The sequence below is a fragment of the Mauremys reevesii genome, linkage group 2 (genome assembly GCF_016161935.1).
Source record: "Mauremys reevesii isolate NIE-2019 linkage group 2, ASM1616193v1, whole genome shotgun sequence".
Taxonomy (NCBI): domain Eukaryota; kingdom Metazoa; phylum Chordata; order Testudines; family Geoemydidae; genus Mauremys; species Mauremys reevesii.
The window spans coordinates 86,445,915-86,464,693 of record NC_052624.1 but is presented as its reverse complement, the minus strand read 5'-3'; the positions used below and the strand labels follow the sequence as shown (position 1 = coordinate 86,464,693).

The 18,779-nt window shown below is 41.5% G+C and overlaps 1 protein-coding gene across 11 annotated transcripts in view; it reads left to right on the top strand.

Moving 5' to 3' along the window:
* The first annotated feature begins 657 nt into the window (after positions 1–657).
* The window catches only part of LRRFIP2 (LRR binding FLII interacting protein 2), a 105,184-nt gene continuing 87,062 nt past the window's right edge, over positions 658–18,779 (top strand). For 7 of the 11 annotated variants that reach the window (XM_039522777.1, XM_039522780.1, XM_039522776.1 and 4 more), the window contains exons 1-2: positions 658–1,074; positions 11,348–11,501. In XM_039522777.1, the coding sequence (XP_039378711.1) occupies positions 11,412–11,501 (90 nt within the window). In that variant the 5' untranslated portion in view covers positions 658–1,074; positions 11,348–11,411. The remainder of the gene's footprint in view (positions 1,075–11,347; positions 11,502–18,779) is intronic. The other 4 variants (XM_039522784.1, XM_039522783.1, XM_039522781.1 and 1 more) reach the window with 1 other exon arrangement.

Sequence of the window (18,779 nt, the reverse complement as noted above, 5' to 3'; positions counted from 1 at the left end):
TTTGACTCACATAGTCTAGCGCTGATACTAATGACTAAGTCGGGGGTTGGCGCAGCTGGCATGTAACAGAGCCCTGCCGGGCTGGCGGATCCTGCTGCCCCTTTCAGGGCGCTTGTGCAACCTCCGCGGGCTGATGAGTGGCGGGGACGAGGACATTTTGACAAGTTGCTGCCATGAGTGTCACTCTCCTTCGTTACCCCGGGACGGGCGCGGAGGGAAAACACACACAGCTGGCCCCACGCTGGGTGTGCCGCCTCCCAGCACCCACTGCTTCCCGTGCGGGCTGGGCACAGGAAAAGGGAGAGACACGCTCCCCCGCCCGCACCGTATTGAACGACAGATAACTGACTGGCTCTTGTCATAGAGGCCACAGCGATTCACGCTCCACGGCTGAGCAGCAACACCTCGGCCGGCTCCTAGTGCACTCGGCCACCACAGGAGCAGAGTCCGAGTGAGACACTGCACCCACCTCCGCAATGGCAAGCAGGATCTGCCCGGGCTCACTGTCTAGGAGCCCTGCCTGTAAAGCATATTTTTTGCCCTGCTACTTGTGCGCATGCGTCTGCGCCTTGCAGCCGTAGTAGCACCGCCCCGCCCCCGTGGATAGTAGTGAGAGGAGGGCGGCGCGCGCATGCGCGCGGTAGGACCCACAGAACCCGCTTCAGCTGCTACAACGGCAGCGCCGGTGTTCTACCGCTGGCGCAGCCCCGCAACCGCCACCTCGCGCTCCCTCCGCCCATGGAACCCTGAGACCGATTTGAAAATAACCGCTGTTCCTGTGGCCTGGCGATGTGCTTGTAACCGCCGGCGCGGGGGGCTGGGCATCGCCACTCTCTCTCGTCTCCTGCTCGGGAAGAGTAGCTCCTTGCCAGGGGCCTGGGGTGCCCCGCCCGGCAGCACCGCGCTCACCCAGGGCGGCTCCTCGGTGTGGGCTCCGGACCTCCCGCTTCCCCTGTGGGCAATAGCCTGGGCTGGAGCCTGCACCAGCGAGGCGCTCGGCTCGCGGGGTGGGTGTCAGGCGGCCCCCGGCCATTTCTTCTCCCGGCGCTGCGGACCTGCAGTGGACTGTCCTAGGTAAGGGACCCGGAGCTCGTGACCCTGCCGGTCACGAGGAGGAATGCGGGGGGAGGGGAACCCGGAGCCCCCGCTCCTGTGGGGGAGGCGAAGGGATGGGGCAGAGGGACCTGGACCCCTGACCCTGCGCGGGGAGAAGGGTGGTAATTGAAGACCTGAGAGGAAAAAGAAGACACATATTCAAACACCCCCACTGCAGCCTGCAATAAATTATAATATTTATGTATTATAGATGTGTATGGTATGTGTATTTATATAGGGGGTGTTGGTAGATATGTATCCTGCCTAGATCTCAGGTACTTATCTGTATTTATTGTGTGAGATCCCCAAGTGCTATTCAGATGCCACATGCCCACTGATGGTTTCACAGGTGCGGTGGGAGGGGGCAATACCCTGTCCATGAGATGCTGTCTTCAGTATTGAGGTGCTGGGATTAAATTCCTACTACTGTTTAAATGTATTTCTCTCTCTCTAATAAACTGAGTACGGCATCCTTCTGTGCAGCACCGCTGAGATGAGTATTTCTGTGCACTTTAACAACACGCCCTGATTCATGGTTTCCCAAAGGGTTGAGTTTGCCCCCCTAGGGTGGGCACAAAGGGCTATTGCAGGGGTTCAGACAGTCTTCTCTGTTGTTCTTTGGGATCTCAGCTTTCATTTAAAAAAGAGTGCCATTTAGCTGTTATGGAAAACCTTAAAAATGTGACCATAGTGTAACTGATGTAGTGTCTGCCTGTATTTGCAGAGAGCCTGGAATGAAAGGTCTGATGTAAGGCTACGCCATTCATTTAAATGATGATAGTTAGCATTGTTGACATTTCAAGTATTTCACGAAGTTTGAGAGGAGATCTACACAATCTAATCTGATCAGTTATTTTGGGTAGGCCTTTAACAACACATGGTTGGGTTGAAGAGGAACATATGATTGACTTCATTTTCCTAGGGGAGCAGGGCTTAGTCTCCCAAAATGTTGGAAACTGTCTTAAATCTCTCACTCTCCTGTGAGGAGGTAAGTTAAATCACTTCCTAGCTGCTATTTTTATTTTTTACTGTCTACTATGCCTCTAAATAAAAAAATAAAATACCTTTTGAGCAGGGGCGGCTCTAGCCATTTCGCTGCCCCAAGCACGGTGGCACACCGGAGAGGGCGCTCTGCTGGTCGCCGGTCCCGCATATCCGGTGGACCTCCTGCAGGCCTGCAGATGCTCCACTGGAGCCGCGGGACCAGCGGACCCTCCGCAGGTGTGCCTGCAGGAGGTCCACCGGAGCCGTCTGCCGCCCTCTCGGCGACCGGCAGAGCGCCCCCCACAGCGACCAGCAGAGCGCCCCCCGCGGCATGCCGCCCCAAGCACGTGCTTGGCGTGCTGGGGCCTGGAGCCGCCCCTGCTTTTGAGCTAGCAGTTGAAGAGCAATGGTAACAATATTGTCTCCCTAATGCTTCACTGGCTAGTTGCATCATGTCAGAACTGATTAAAGGTGCTCTAGAAATACAAGGTATCACTTGGGCCTTTTATCATTGTTTCTTCATTTCAGAAAGAGAATGCAGAATTAACAGGAATTGAGAGAAGCTCACTGATAGTGCTAGGTCTGATAATATTCTTGAGCTGGATCTGGGAGTAGTTAAGTATGAGGACTGAGGGAAGTTCTGTGAAAGGTGCATCAGGCAAAATAGTGGTAGTGTCCATTCTAGAGCAATCTGGAATTGCTTCAAAGGAAAGAATTCATTTTCATCATGATTCTCTTTAGCCAATATATAGAAGATGACATAGTGTTTTAATGTGAATTTTGGAAAATGTGATTCAGATAGGAAGCCAAGTCACTGAGTTTTGGGTCTGACAAAGGTCTTAAAAATAAACAGCAAAAGCAGAACTCTCAATTAATGTACAACTTGTTGCCTGAACATTACTAGATACAGCCTCTTGAGAAACTTGTAATTTGATAGGACACATTGCTGAACAGGTATTTATTATAAGTAGAACCTCTGGAGGAGGAGAAAAACAAAAAGGAGGTTTGATATAGTGGTTGATACTTGTAGTAAATGTTTAATGTGGTGCAATGTGTTAAATAAGTGTCACAATTCAAGCTTTGGTTTCGGTTGCCAAGCACAGGAAATTTTGGGGGGAAAGTAACCTAGTTGATTGATTTGAAGAGTGTTGTTTTTAGTGGTTACAAAATTACACTTTAATGACTCCTAAAGAAAGGAATTCATACCTCTATTGTACAGTATTTACTGCAACATATAGAAAATCCTCTTGAAACTAGATAACATTATGTAAATGTATGTAATGGATAGTTAGTCTCTTTATAAGCCCTTTACAAATATAGATAATCATGTGCATTCAGTGTGATAAAATATTTCATATTAATAGTGGTGTCTAGGTACTAGAGTGATAGGCATATTTGAAATAACTTAGTTTTTGCTCTCGTGTATTAGGCATATATTGTATAATTAATGAAATAGTAGGGAAGTATGCAGGTGTGCTATACATACCAAACCCAAGATCCAACATTCTCTGTGTTAAAAGATGCTGACAAATTCAAGTTATATTATTTTAAAAATATTTAATTTCCTAAGTGTCATTTTACAGAATGAACTACTGTGAGCTTGTTAAGTACTTAGTGTTTGTTTCTAATACATACTATTGTATAGTCACTGTTTCAGAATGTGAGCTGTTTACCATGGATTTTGTTTGTGGGTTTTTGTTCTTTGCTTTTTTAATTCATTAGAAAATAGAGCCTTGGTCTATAATAGCAATATGTATCTTCAGTGAATGAATCTTTCCCTTATGTCATTTGGTGAGAAGATAATTATTTTTAAAATGTGTGTGTGAAAAGATGGTGATGTTGTTATAATGCTGTTCACTTAGTTATGAAATAAAAATCTGATCTCGTATTAAATCTCACTTTGCTGTAAGAATGTAATTCTATAAAATAATTTTCTTTTTGGTTTGGTTTTATGTATTTGTTTCAGTTTTCCTGCTGCCTATCCCAAGCTCTAGTGCCTGTCCATAATTTAATACATAAACCTGTTACCTTGAACTAAGTCTGGTGTTGCTTTTAGAGTTCCAGAGCATTGGCAGTTCGGTTCTCCTGTATCTCGAGCATGTTTAGCTACTTTGGGTAGCACTGACTTTTGAAATTCCAGCTATTTTCTTCCCCTGCATCTCCCATCAAACCACAGATGCCTCAAATAGTGCCATGGTATGTTTTTTTGACTTGAGTGGCACAAACAGCTTCAGAACTCCAAGAATAAATCTAAGAGCCCGAAGTAAAAGATAACATAGCAACAGATCACAGTTTAACACCTTATGGAGTATCGGTGCCCATAAAGTGCAACTCAGCAAGCCTCTCTCAAAGTATTTGTGCTTTGTAATCACATCTTATTTTATAAAGGATTTCACTGGGTGAAGTGAGCCTCTGTACCTTGTCTGGCATGACAATGGCCAGCCAGGTACCAATTCTTTAAGACATCAATTACCGTACACCTCTCAGCACAAGAATACATTGCTGCTGTAGCTATGCCAGCATATTCATGCCTTTGTGGAGCTGTAAGATAACTGGCACATCAGGTTTGCTAGTGCAGTTGGTGCTGTCAGCCGAGGGTGTCAGAGTACTAGCTAATCAGTAATCACAATTTAGAATCCAGCAAACAGCTCCAATGGGAGCTGGAGTTTCATGTGTGGGCTGTGAATATTTTTAAGTCAGTTTTCCAGGTTGAGTTTTTTAGGTCAATGATGTAGATTCAACCTTATTCAGCCAAACGCTCCACCTTTGTAGTCTCAACGCCTACTGACCAGTATTGTTGAGGCATTGTAACTTCCATACCCTTATCTAGACACCAGGCACTGGGCAAGTTTTAATCGGTGTATATCAGGTTTTATTAAGGCAACAAATCTATCACTATGAGCGTGTTGCATCTTGTCATTTGTTGTGTTATCCAGCACATACCAAGTATCCTTGGGTTCATGAACAGCTGTCCAACGACTAGCCTTGTTTCTCAGAGACTGGCATAGCACAAGGAAGCACTGGTACATAGAACTGAGCACAGAGTCTCGTGGTAGGGAACATGATTTAGGACAAGTGGTCTCAGGACCAGTGAGAGTGATGTATTAGACCTTCCAGTGGGGCACATTGACAGTGAATTTCTTAGCCATTGACTTGAACAATAGGCTGAGCGGTCTTCTGCACTTTGTAACAAGAAAAGAAAGTATTAACAGGTGATGTTGTCTTCATCCTTTGTGGAAAGAGGCTCCGGTGGGCTTTTTACAGATACCTCTGGTAGCTAAGTCCTGGAAAAGCTCAGGCATGTCAAATGTTAAGTGATCCTCATAGCCCAATGCTAGCCCATAAAACAGATATGTGTTTGTGTGTGTTTGTTTTATGTTTATAGCTAGCCATGCTTATACCATCATGCTGAGAATCTGGCTTTGGATCATCCCCAAAATGTACCTCATTCTGTCCCAGTGCAGGAGCCCTCTCAGTAGCAGTCTGATTACTGACACGGTTAAAATTATTAGGTATGGTATATTCAGCCACGTGGCTTGAGGCCTGGCTGCATGAAAGCAATCTAGCAGAAGGACATGCAGCTTCAAGTGGGGGGAAAGTTGCAGTGTGGTACAGACAGCCCTCAGGGACCCCTTTATGTACCCCATTCTAAAGTTGTCTGACTCCATCTCTTCTTTTTGTCTTTTGCAAGGCACAGTAGCCAGCATTGCCACTTGGAACATGCACTGCTAGCACTGAGCACAAGACCAGTGTGCATGGATGCTGGCTTCCATCTCTCACAATTTATCTAACAATAGATACAGAGCTGTTTTCATTATTTCCACCTAGTATTTGGAATTGATTTTTTTTCCCCACAGGGCTCTAACCATGTGACAAATCACAATTCCAAATTCCAACCATGTTCCATTAAAAACAAGGAAACTAATCAGAGTAAGGTACAGTACTACTCAATGTGAGTAAAGATATCACATCTGTTCCTTTTGAGATTGCTGGATGAACGGCACTTCAGCTATTGGGGGAAACCCTGAGCCACCACAGATCAGTTATGACTCTCTGCTCCTACCCCGTCTTTTAATTATTTAAATTGTATTCATCCTGTTTAGATTGTAAACTCCACAGAACAGTTATTTGTCTGACAGGCCTTCTGAGGCCCCCATGAAAACTTATAGCACACTACAAGTAAAATATAATACTAGTAAAATGCACAGTATTGCAGCTCCATCACATAAATACAAGAATTAAATGTGAATCAGATTAATTTAACTGTGTAGTTCTTTGTCACAGAATAAGCAAAGAGCTATTGTTGGTGTATTTAAAAAAAAAAAAGTCTCTACATTTGGTATTCTTCCTCCCACTCTCAAGCCAAACTCACTGTTAGCATATGTGGCTTGGACCTCACTGAAGTCAATAATTACACTGTTTACACCAGTGGTGAATTTGGTCCTATTATCAGAATAGGATTTTTCCTTTTAATTTCCAAGTTATCCCCTCTCCCTCTCTGCAACAATGGCAATAGCATGTCTTATCTCTGGGAGGATGTCTGTATACATAAACCAGAGTTACACTCTGATAAGCAACTTTGTATCTATATAGCATTTCCCATCTCCATTAGGGACATACTACAAATTAACTCTGGTTTACCTCCACTGGGGGTAGCAACTTTGAGAATCTTAGTGTAGATCAGCCACCATTTGACATCACGTTTTAAGCACCAGAATATTTAACCAAGTCCGGAGAAGGTCTAGTCAACAGGTACTTGAAATGCGGGTAGCTGCCTACACAAGGTTTCTCAACATTGTTGTCACTGGTGGAGCTGGACTAGTATAAGCAGTGGTGAGAAATCTTTGCAAGATTTCCCTTGTGTAGATAAGGCCAGAGAGTCAGTGGCAGAGTTGGGAACAGAACTCCACCAGTCCTGGCTCCCACACCTGTACTTAAACTATATTCAGCAGGATGGATAAAAATTGATTTTGTTTTTTTTGTTAAAAGAAAAAATTAAAAAATTTGATTGTTTTACTTTTTAAAAACTGTCTAAAATGAAATATGAATTTAATACAAACTATGTTATGGACTAAATTTATTATCTCTTAAAATTTTTAAATAAAAATAAATATGCTGAAACAATGACCCTCTGTTAAAAACTTTGAGTTAAAGGTTGCTTTTCTATATAAAGAAAGAATCAAGGGAAAATTTTTAACTTTTGAGGTTAAGCTTTATAAATATGGCACAATAGGTCAGCCTAAGTAATTTAAGAGGCTCTCATTTTCAAAAGAGCAGGAACTTAAGCTCCAGGCACTTTCACTTAAGCATATTTGACAATGTTCCTAGGCTGACCTGAAATAATCAGTTTAATTCACTTACAGTTAATCCATCTGTTTAATAAATCATTGTTATAAATATGAAACATATTTTGATCATGTTTTGTATCTAAAACATTTTAAGGTTATTTTGTTTAATTCCAGTTAAATCCTAATGCAGCTTGACACAAATGAGAAAAAAGTTTTCTAGTAATTAGGCAATGTATCATTCACCATTTTCTAACATACTAAAAGTATACAGTTAATAAGAAGCTGAAAATATTAAGCTGTACAATTGCTTAAATAAACATATCATTATAGCGTACCTCCTAGGTAGCAAAAATATTTACTAAATCTAGTGTAAAGGCTCTGTTCAGTTGTAAATCAACATGTTTTAATTATCTCAACCAATAAGAATGCATCTTTCTTTAGAAAATAACTGAAGTACAAATTGAAAATTTGATTAAAATTGATTTAAATCAAGGATTTCCACTTGGTGATTTAAATTGCTTGATTTAAATCAATCCACTCTTTCTTGCTTAGTTTACTTGTTGCTTTGTTTGTTGTCACACTAGTTTGGAACATCCCACACACTAGTTATTCTGCAAGAGTGGAAAGCTGGTGCATATGGTATCTGCAGAGAGAGAAAAAATACTTGCCTTGTAATTCTGCTTCTTTAAAGCTATCACCGGAGTGTTACTCACCTTCTTCCCATCATAGTTTAGGCATCTTCTTATGAAGTAATGTTCTTTTACTTTTATGTGTCATACAGCTAAATGTGAGGTCATACCCCTAGGAGCAAAGAATGTAGGTCACACAGGATCAGGGGACTATATTTTTGAAAGTAGTGACTCCAAAAGAAACTTTATGGGTCATGGTGGATAATCAACTGAACATGTGTTTCCTGTGTGGTGGGGTGGCTAAGAGAGCAAATGTGATCCTTGGATTTATAAGTGAGGGGAATATCACTGAAGTAGGGAGATGCTCTTACCACAAATATGGCATTGGTGAGATCACGGCTGCAATACTGTGCCCATTTCTGGTGTTGACACTTTAAAAATGATGTTGACAGTTGGAAAAAGTTCAGAAAAGACCTCCAAGAACATTTGAAGTCTGGAAAACCTGCATTGCAGTAATAGACTAAAGAAGGTCAGTCTGTTTAGTTGAACCAGAGAAAGGAGACTTGATCACAGTCTGAGTACAGGGAGAGAAGATTTCTGATGATATAGGATCTTCATTTTAGTAGACAAAGTCATAACAAGATTCTGTGTCAGGAAGACACTTCAACTGCTAGGCTTGCACTGGAAGCTTCATACCGTGTAAATAGCACAGCTCTGCTCTCCAAGAATGAATGGTTCGACCTCTTCAAGATACAAATTACTTTTTTGTGTCTTCTGCTTGGTACTTGAGATCCATATTGTTGCTGGTGGTTGTTATCCCAAAGCAAGAACTGTACTCGTATGGTATCCTGACAATCCAGTGCTATATAGTGGGGTTTCTGTTGATCTTTTAGCACTCACATTTGGATGAGACATTAAACAAAAATCACTCTGTTCAGATGGCATTTAAAGACCCTGTGGCATTCTTTGAAAACAGTTAAGGCAAGTGATGGTTTGTCTGTTTATAGAATTCTCTCATCTAAATGCCTTGCGTGTATGTGGTACCAACTCTCTAGGCATAGATCCAGGCATCAGAACAGGTGGCACCATTGGAGGTGATTAGTGGTGTGGCCTAAAATATGTTTGTATCCTGAGGGAACATCATGAAGAGAGCTTTTGCAGTATAGTCTGGAATCAGAAGATCATAGTATTTGGGACTGAGAGTAGGGTTCTTTCCCAGGGAAGTGGGGTGGAAGGCGTTTTTAGGTTAAGTGTATACATGTAGATATAACAGGAGAGAATGTAAAGGAATAGAAAAAGAAATGAACAAAGTGATAACATGAAATAGTTGTAGGGAAAAGCTGATATTTGTGTTACCCTCTTATATGCCAAGCTAGTTATCTTTGAGGGGGCATTTGATGATAGACTTTTTCTGTTACTGGAATAGAAAAATGGTGTCTTGTCAAACTCTCTTCTCAGTAAATTACACCTCTACCCCGATATAACACAAATTCGGATATAAAGCGGTAAAGCAGTGCTCCAGAGAGGTGGGGCTGCTCGCTCCGGAGGATCAAAGCAAATTCGATATAACGCGGTTTCACCTATAACACGATAAGATTTTTTGGCTCCCGAGGACAGCGTTCTATCGGGGTAGAGGTGTACATTCTAATGTTAAAGGCTTTGTGTGTTAGCTATTGAATGGTGCTACCACTTCTATCTATATAATTACAGTGCTACTAGTATCTATTTTGTACAGCTGTTTTGAGAAACCTTAAGTGTGAATGTTGTTGTAGCACCAAAAGTTCTGTTGTTGTTGTGCTACGTAGTTTATCCCCCTTCTGCCCCCCCTCCCCGCAAGGTTTGTGAAAGCATTGTGGAAGTAAAAGGTCTGTATGGGAGAGTATTAACATTTAATAGAGATTTTTCTTTCTGTTTTTGTTAAAATGGCAGAAGCATTTCAGGGCACGGAATAAATGGAGCAGAAAAGTTAAGCATGTTGCCATTACAGATAAGGGTTCTTCTGTTGGTTGAGAGGAGCAGCTTGCTGTATTTGCTTTCCTGGCACTTGCAATCTTTATTTTGACAGATTGATTCCTCCCAGGTCACCCTATTTAAAACCTGAATATAGGTTTGAAAGTGGAATGCAGCTTTGCCAGTCAGCCTAATAATGCCTATAATAAATGCTGTGTATATAAAATAGTCATTCAGGTGTTCTGAATTCTAAATGCATCAGAGCATTAAAGGGAAATTTCATTACATCTTTCATATAATTTCAGTAAATCTGAATAACAGGAATTTTTAAAACAAGATTAATCTGTGCAAGTTCTATAGTCATGGTGTATACTATAGGATACTATTTATTCTGTATACGGTACCATACAATAAAAAGTAAGTTTAAAGTTCCTTCTCTAATCCTGCAACTCATAGAAGAAAAGCAGCTAAGAATTGTAATGCTCCACCCTCTTGAACAAAGTTCATGTTATTTTATATTTCCCTATTACAATGATTTTATGATAGCTTTAACATTTAACTTAAGGTCGTCTCAGCAGTTTCAATAAAAAATATTTACTAAAGAGAACTTACAGTTAAATATTTTGTGAGCCATTACTTCGCATATTAAATTTCTCCTGCTCCAGAGCAAACTTTTTGACCAAAAAAATCTTAAACTTTAAATATATAATGGGTGTCTGAGCTTTCTTCCCTTTAATGCCCTCCCCAAACCCCGCCCCTCTGTCTGCTTGAAACAAAATTGTGTTCTCTTTCTCTTACATCATCAGAGCAGCCATGATGTCTCTCTTCTCATCCGGCCTTCTGGCTGCAATGAAGGGTGTGTGTATGTCTACTAGCCTACTTCTAGCCTGTTGTGAAGGGGGCACTTTTTTCTACTTTAGTCCCTAACCCTTTTTCACCTTCCCCACCTCAGCGAATAGCTTCAATATTTGTATCTACTGTTGCTTATGACTCTTCCTAGCAGCAGTAGAATGAAATTAATGTTTGTGAGAGCTTAAATACTGCCTATGGGACTCTGAATAGTAGTAGTGAAAAGTGACAAGATACTGACAATGGCAAGTTGCTGCTTGGCAAAACTATGTGCATCAGCAAAGGTATTGGAGCTTCCTGCAGACTTAAGAATTCTGTTGAATGCAAATAGAATGTAGTCTCTATGACCATAAGGGCAAGATATTTTTCTAAAATGAAAGCTGAGATTCTGCAAGACCTGTGGTGACTTTCTGGTGAAATTCCCCTGTTGTTCTTCCTTGGGGAAAAAAAATGCCAGAGAAATCTTACCATGGCAGGTAGACTTCTTAAGTGCTGTGTGTGTTACATATAAAGAATCAACAAACCTGATAATATTTATGCTTTTTATTTCAGATCTGAAAGTTGAGTTTTTACCAGTTCATTCTTGCAAAAGAAATCTAGAAACTAGAGAATAAAAATGGGGACTCCTGGATCGGGGAGGAAAAGAACTCCAGTAAAAGACAGATTCTCTGCAGAAGATGAAGCCTTGAGTCACATTGCCAGAGAGGTCTGTAAATATTAAATTATCTAACATATAAAGTACAAATGAAAATTGTTTAACTCAGAATGCAGCCATAAAAATTAAAGCTGTTTAATGCATAGTTCTTAGTGGTAAGAATAAATAGTTGCAGGTATTTGACAATTGTTGTTATAAAAATGGAAGTATTTAAATACATAGTACCTTAAATAAAATGTTACAGTAATATATTTTAGCTTAGTTTAAAAGTGTATTGTAGATCTTACTCATTTATTGTAAAGTAATTGGTTACGTGTTTTCCAGAGAAATGGCTGTTAATCCAAAAATGTTTTGAAAATCTATATTCATCTCTCCGGTGATTTATACCATGCTTTGGGTTGTTTATGTTGAATTCTAGTGGATATTGCACATGAAATTCTGTGTTATAACTTTCAGGGGAAGTTCATAATTTTCAAAATTATTCAGGAATATAAATTGGGTTTAAAATTTTCTGGACCACAGTTGTTAGCTGAAAATACCTTCATTTGTGGATGATTGGGAGGTGCATATTTGCAAGAGGCAAGCAACTGGAAGTTGGTAAGAGTCTTAAGAAGAAATTGATGCAGGGAGGAATTTGGTCCTACTAAGCATCAGGTATTGGAGGTATATAAATAGGAGACTAGGATTTACTGACTGGGATTGGATCTAGTATGAAAGGAACTGGGATTTACTGGAAGGAAAGGACCCTAGTGCTCATAGTGCAGAAGGGAATAGAGAAAGATTGAGCCAAATTTTCCGCTTAGCTATACCCATGCAATCCTGTTGACTTAAGTGGGTTTGCAATGGTAATCTGAGGGCAGAATTTGGTCATCTTTATACTGTGAAACCATAGTAAACAGAGAACATCTCCATTTAATCACATTTCATAAGATAAAATAGTTACATAATCACAGTTTTTGGCAATATAGTAGCAGTTTCTCACTATCAAATATTGAGCCATGAAAGAGCTGAAGTAAAATAATGCTCCTAAACTTGTAGGGTAGTGAATGAGCATAATAGGAAAGCTCACAGTGATCCCTATATTTAGGTTGTCCAACACTTTCCACTACAAAAGTTTCTGGGAACCTTGTTAAGAAAAGTTCTGATGCCTTCATTGTTCACAGCAGGCCTTTGAAATTTGTCAGAGAGAAAGTTTTGGGATCAGAAAAATAGCTTTTCTTGGCCTCATGAAATTCAATTCAGGTTTGAGAGAGACTTTTTAAAATTGCTGTTTCCTCTTTGTCCCTTGTTGTCAGCATGTTAAAATAACTGAACATGAGCATTCTAAAAGGTTGTGCTACCATCAAAGCAGCAGCAAGAAACCGACTAGGAATACCAGCAGAAGGCAACTTTTCTGGGAGGAGGGGTAAAAAGAGCGAAGCCAGCCAGGCTCCTTGGACTTAGCACAGGGCCCTGGCTACCCATTACCCCTTCTCTGGGGGCATCATGTGGGGGAAGGATTCTACACTCTTCCCCTTCCCCCCCCCCCCCCCCGCCAAGTGCTTGAGTTTGGCCAACAGTTTCCATGTGGTGCATGTGCCACCTGAGATTCATATAGTCATAGAAATGTAGGAGTTGAAAGGATTAAGTCCAATTCCCTTTGCTGAAGCAGGACCAGGTAAACCTAGACCATGGTTGACAGGTGTTTGTCCAACCTGTTTTAAAAACCTCCAATGATAGGCACTCTACCCACCTCCCGTGGAAGCCTGTTCCAGATCTTAACTACCCTAATATCTAACCTAAATATCCCATGCGGCAGATTAAGATCATTACTTCTTGTTCTGCCTTCAGTGGATATGGAGAACAAGTGATCCCCATCCTCTTTATAACAGCTCTTAACATGTTTAAAGACTGTTGTTGGGTCCCCCCTCAGTCATCTTTTCTCAAGACTAAGCATTCCCAGGTTTTTGTTGTTGGGTATTTTTTTTTTGCAAACCCTCCCAGCTTGGGGTCATCTGCAAATATTATAAGCACACACTCCACCGCATTGTCCAAGTCGTTAATGAAAATGTTGAATAGTACCAGACCCAAAACTAACCCTTGTGAGACCCCATTGCTTACATCTTCCCAGCAAATAATTGATAATTACTGTTTTGAGTATGGTCTTTCAACCGGCTAAGCACTCACCTTATTAATTTTATCTAGATTGCATTTCCCTAGTTTGCTTATGAGAATGTCATGTGGAACTGCACTAAAATCAAGATATACTTAATCTTATTTAGATGCTTATTTATATAAGAGCTGACTTCTTTTAGAGATCTGGCCCCATATGTGGAAAAACTGGTCCCACTTTGCAAACAGCTAGAGAAGATCTTCCATTCTCTTAAGTTGTCCTGTGGTTTTGGAGGTGAGGTTCTGCACTCTTTCCCCACTGTCAGCTTGAAGTTGTGAGCACGGTTGGTCTATGGCAAATTAACTGCCAAGTTCTATGGGCCCCTGAATTTGATAGAATATTAATTCAGATATTGTGGATTGCACTGGAGCTTCCAATTTCCGTCTTATGGATTCTGTAGTGAAGATCACATCGTTCTGTTTTTGTGACATTATAGCGTGTGGTCATGAAAATAGCTTACATGTACCTGCCAATATCACAGTCTATAAGCAGGGGCATTTAGAAAGAAGACTAAGTGCGCACATTTTTAATTCAGTTGAGCTTGCAGGGATATAAGTCTACTGCTTCCCCTATTCACTAGGCCAGTAACCCTGTCAAAGAAGGAAATGAGGTTGATTTGGAATGATTTGTTTTTGACAAATCCATGGTGACTGTTCCTTATAACCCCGTATTTGCTAAGGTGTTTGCAAGCTGTTTAATAATTTATTCCAATATCTTTCCAAGTATTGAAGTTGGGATCTCAGCTGTCCTCCATGAGTGCTCAAAAATAATTGCTAACGGTTGTGAGATTGCTTCAGCTAATTCCTTAAGTGTCCTAGCATTCATTTCATAAAACCCTGCTGTCTTGAATATGTCAAAATCTAAATATTCTTTAACATTTTTCCTCTTCTGGCCTGTGTTCCGTCCCCCTTGTTAATATTAATTCTGTTGAGTATCTGGTCACTATTAAGCTTTTAATTGAAAACTGAAGCAAAACAGGCATTAAACACCTCAGCCTTCTTGATGTCATCAGTGAGGCTAAGATTTTGTCATGGATTTATTTATTTATTTATTTTAGTAAAAGTCACAGATAGGTCATGGGCAATAAAGAAAATTCAGGGAAGCCCATGACCTGTCCCTGACTTTTACTAAAAATATCCATGACAAAATGGAGAGCTGTGGGGTCCCCACACAGCCCCTGGCAGCTGCGGGTACCCTGCGGGGACCAGCTGTGGGAACCTCCTGGAGGCTCAGAGCTCCAGGGTCCCATGCCACCAGCAGCTCAGAGCTGTGGGGTCCCTGCTGCTCGCAGCATCTGGGAGCTTTGGGGAGGGACCCTGGTGGATTCCATTACTTTGGCAGTCTCCATGACAAAATCGTAGCCTTAGTCATCAGTTATAAGTAGGTCTGTCAATTAATCACAGTTAATGCCTGTAGAGAGGGAGGCATCAGCAGTGGGGAGACTGAAGCCCCAGCCTGTAGCTTCATTGAGGGAGTGGGGGCACACAAAGCCTCAGCTTGGCCAGGGAGAAGCCCCAGCATATGTTTTAAAATATAGAAAACATTCTAAATATTTAAATAAATGGTATTTTATTATTGTTTAACACTGTGATTAAAACTTTAATCACGATTAATTCTTTTAATCACTTAACAGCCCTAGTTATTAACTCTTTTCCCTGCTAAGTAGAGGGCCTATACTTTCCTTTGCCTTTTCTTGTTCCTAATGTATTTAAAAAACCTCTTCTTATTGCCTTTTTTCTCTTGCTAAGGTAACACATTTTGTTCCTTATCTTTTCAGATTTTGTCCCTACATTCTTGTGCTATTCTTTTATACTCATTAGCTTTTGTTCATGTTTATACTATTTTAGAATTCCTTTTTGATTTTTAGATCATTAAGAGCTCCTGTTGGAGCAACGTTGACCTCTTCCTGTTCTTCCTGTCTTTCCTTTGCATTGGAATAGTTTGCAGTTGTGCCTTTAATATTCTTGCCATGAGAAACTGCCAGCTCACCTGAACTCCTTTTTCCCTTAGATTTTTCTTCCCTGGGACCCTACCTACCAGTTCTCTGTGTCTGTCAGTCTGCCTGTTTGAAGTCCATTATCCTTATTATCCTTTATCCTTATTCACCCACGAAAGCTCATGCTACAAAACATCTGTTAGTCTATAAGGTGCCACAGGATTCTTTGCTGCTTCTATCCTTATTCTGCTGCTCTTACTACTTCCTTTTCTTAGCATCGTGGAAATCTATCATTTCATGGTCACTTTCACCCAAATTGCCTTCCACCTTCAGATTTGTTACCAGTTCCTCCTTGTTAGTCACAATCAAGGCTGAAATGGCAGTCCCTTTGATTTCTTCCTCTATTTGCTGAAACAAAAAGTTGTTCCCAATACAGTCCAAGAACTTTTTTTGGAAATTTTATGTTTTGTTGTTGTTACCAGGTGTTGTGTTTTGGATATTTCTGTTTGTCCTAGAAATGCCACCACCGCTGCCTCCTTCCTTGTTTGGTGCTCTGGAGTAGATCCCAACCATGATATATATTTTACCCCTTTTATTTTTACCCAGAGACTTTCAACTGGTCTGCCTCTCACTTCCTTCTGGACCTCCGAACAGGTGTATGTATTCTTGATGTAAAATGCAACACCTCCTTCCTTTTTATCCTGTCTGTCCTTCCTGATCAACCCATAACCCTCTATGCCAATATTCAAGTCACAGAACTTATCCCACCAAGTTTCTGTGATGCCAATTAAATTATACTTTATTTTACAGACTAATGCTCCAGTTCTTGTTTATTACCCATACTCCTTGCATTCATGTATAGACATCTAAGATGTTAAGCAGTTTCCCCCACTGATTTCCTTTTTATTGCTCCTGTGACTGTATTGTAATTTTCAATGTCACCCCAAACAACTATCCCTCTCTTAAGACCACTTTTTTTATGCTTACCTGTGGACTTTTGTCACCTGCCCACTTTGAACCTAGTTTAAAGCCCTGCTGCTAAGTTGGCAAGTCAGTGTGCGAAGATGCTCTTCCCCGTCTTGGTCACGTGGACCTCATCTGTTTTCAGCAAACCTCTTCTTCCCGGAACAGTGGCCCATAGTTGAGGAAGCAGAAGCCCTGCTTTCACACCATCTCCAGGATGCATGTGGCCCTTCCTGCTTCATGTCAAGGGCATGAAAGGGCAAAGTGCACCAACCACCATTCAGTTCCTTTCACTATCTCCTAATTCTTCCAGATCTCCCAGATTCAAAAACTGTCTCTTGTTTGAGGGTGCCATGCTTTTAAAATGATGGGCAACTAAATGCCTAGCCTGCTTATGGGAGTTGTAAATCCTGTAGGCTTGACTACAGGTATATCTGACAGGCAAGTCCATGAAGCTGGCATCAGCTCCTAGATCTCAGGACACCACTGTACATGACTTCCCAGTATTGAAGTGATCAAGTGCTGGCTCGTGGACTCATGGGGCTTCTAGAGTGGCCAAACATAATAAAACCTCATCAGAGAAGGTAGAGGCCACGAGGAGTTCTTCCCTGTACGGCTCTACTTTCAAGACTTTGCAGTCCCATGTGGTTCCTGCCAATGCTGAATCTAAATGAGTTATCCAAAGTGGCTCTGCAGAAAACTTTAACTGAAGAACTTAACTCTGTTAACCTCCAGCTCTTTAACATTGGCACCAACAAAGGCTTTTTCAGCACCACAGACAACAGTAGTAATCTCTAGATATTCACCATGATGTCATGGCACAGTCTCTGTTGTTGATCCCTTGGTGCCATACTGCATTGACAGTTGTCCTAGTGCTGCACAAACCGAAATCTCCCTTTCTGTCCACATCTGTATTGCTGGTGGCACCAGGACACACTCTGTCTATAGTGAAAAGTACCTCTTTGGTGTTACCAGCAATGCCCACATGTATAGCACCACCTATGGAGTTGGCATGTTCCTTTTTCATTGTCCTCTTGGGTGGCTTCACATGATGGCTAGGGAATGGAACATTCCCATATGTACTCTCACAGAAGGTCATCTCCACCTTGCTCAGCTCACCAAACAGGACATGGGCCATGGTTCCTGACACCATGGCCACTAGGCTCTGATCCGTTAATGCCCATTGCCCATACTAGGTACCTTGGTCTGCTCAGGGAAGATAGAACTACCCAGACAGGCCTTGTTACTCTAAGGCTTCTCCTTCTACAGCCATGGCGATGTCAGGTTGCATCCACCTGCTCAGACTTCCTCTGGCATGTCCTCACATTTAGGTGATGTCACAGTTCTTCTGGTTAATCTGTTTGGGCCCATTATGATTTCCTCATGCCCAAGTGATGCTGTGGTTCCCCTAAGTACGCCTTAAACAATTTTAGGTGATTTCAGGACCGCCAGAAGACAGTCTCTAACTCCTTACAAATCCTAATGGAGGAGGTCAGGAATCTATCCATAAACTGATCAATAGCCTACAGTCTTCTTCTTCAGGGAAGATGGCCCTTCTCATGAACGAGGCCATTATGGACCTTACACGAGTGATCTTGCCTATAGTGCGTCCCACATCCAGCAAAGTGGATGAAAAGTATCAAGTTCTGTCTTACGGGGCTGAGTTCTCTTATATGCAGCCAATATCATCATCAACAGTGGCAGTTGCTAGTCAAAAGTTGTCAGGACAAAACCACTCCAAAACACAGTGAACCTGCCAGACTTGATTTATTGACCGTAAGTCGTACTCCTCTGCTAGCTTGCAGTTCTGTGTTGTTAATTACAAGGTCATGATGGCTAGGTATGACTTCCTTAATTATGAAAAGTTCACATCTTTGCCGACAAGGGCTGCCTCATACAAAGGAGGAGTATGCCACTCTGGATAACAAGGGTTAACTAGTCACTGAAATCAGCTTCCTGGCCTCACTGGAGTAACTGTTGCTATATCTCATTCAGTAACTACATCAGTAGTTATATAATGGGCCTTATGGCTGCAAGGATCATTGGGCTTTCCTCATGAGGTACAATCTACAGTGTAAGCCTTTTGAGGGTTTGGAGTTACTCAGCTCTAGGACTTCAATAACTCAGACATTGGTTAGGGGTTTGTTACAGGAGTGGGTGGGTGAGATTCTGTGGCCTGCATTGTGCAGGAGGTCAGACTAGATGATCATAATGGTCCCTTCTGACGTTAAAGTCTATGAGTCTATGAGCTCTAAAACAGATTCAGAGATTCTAGGAC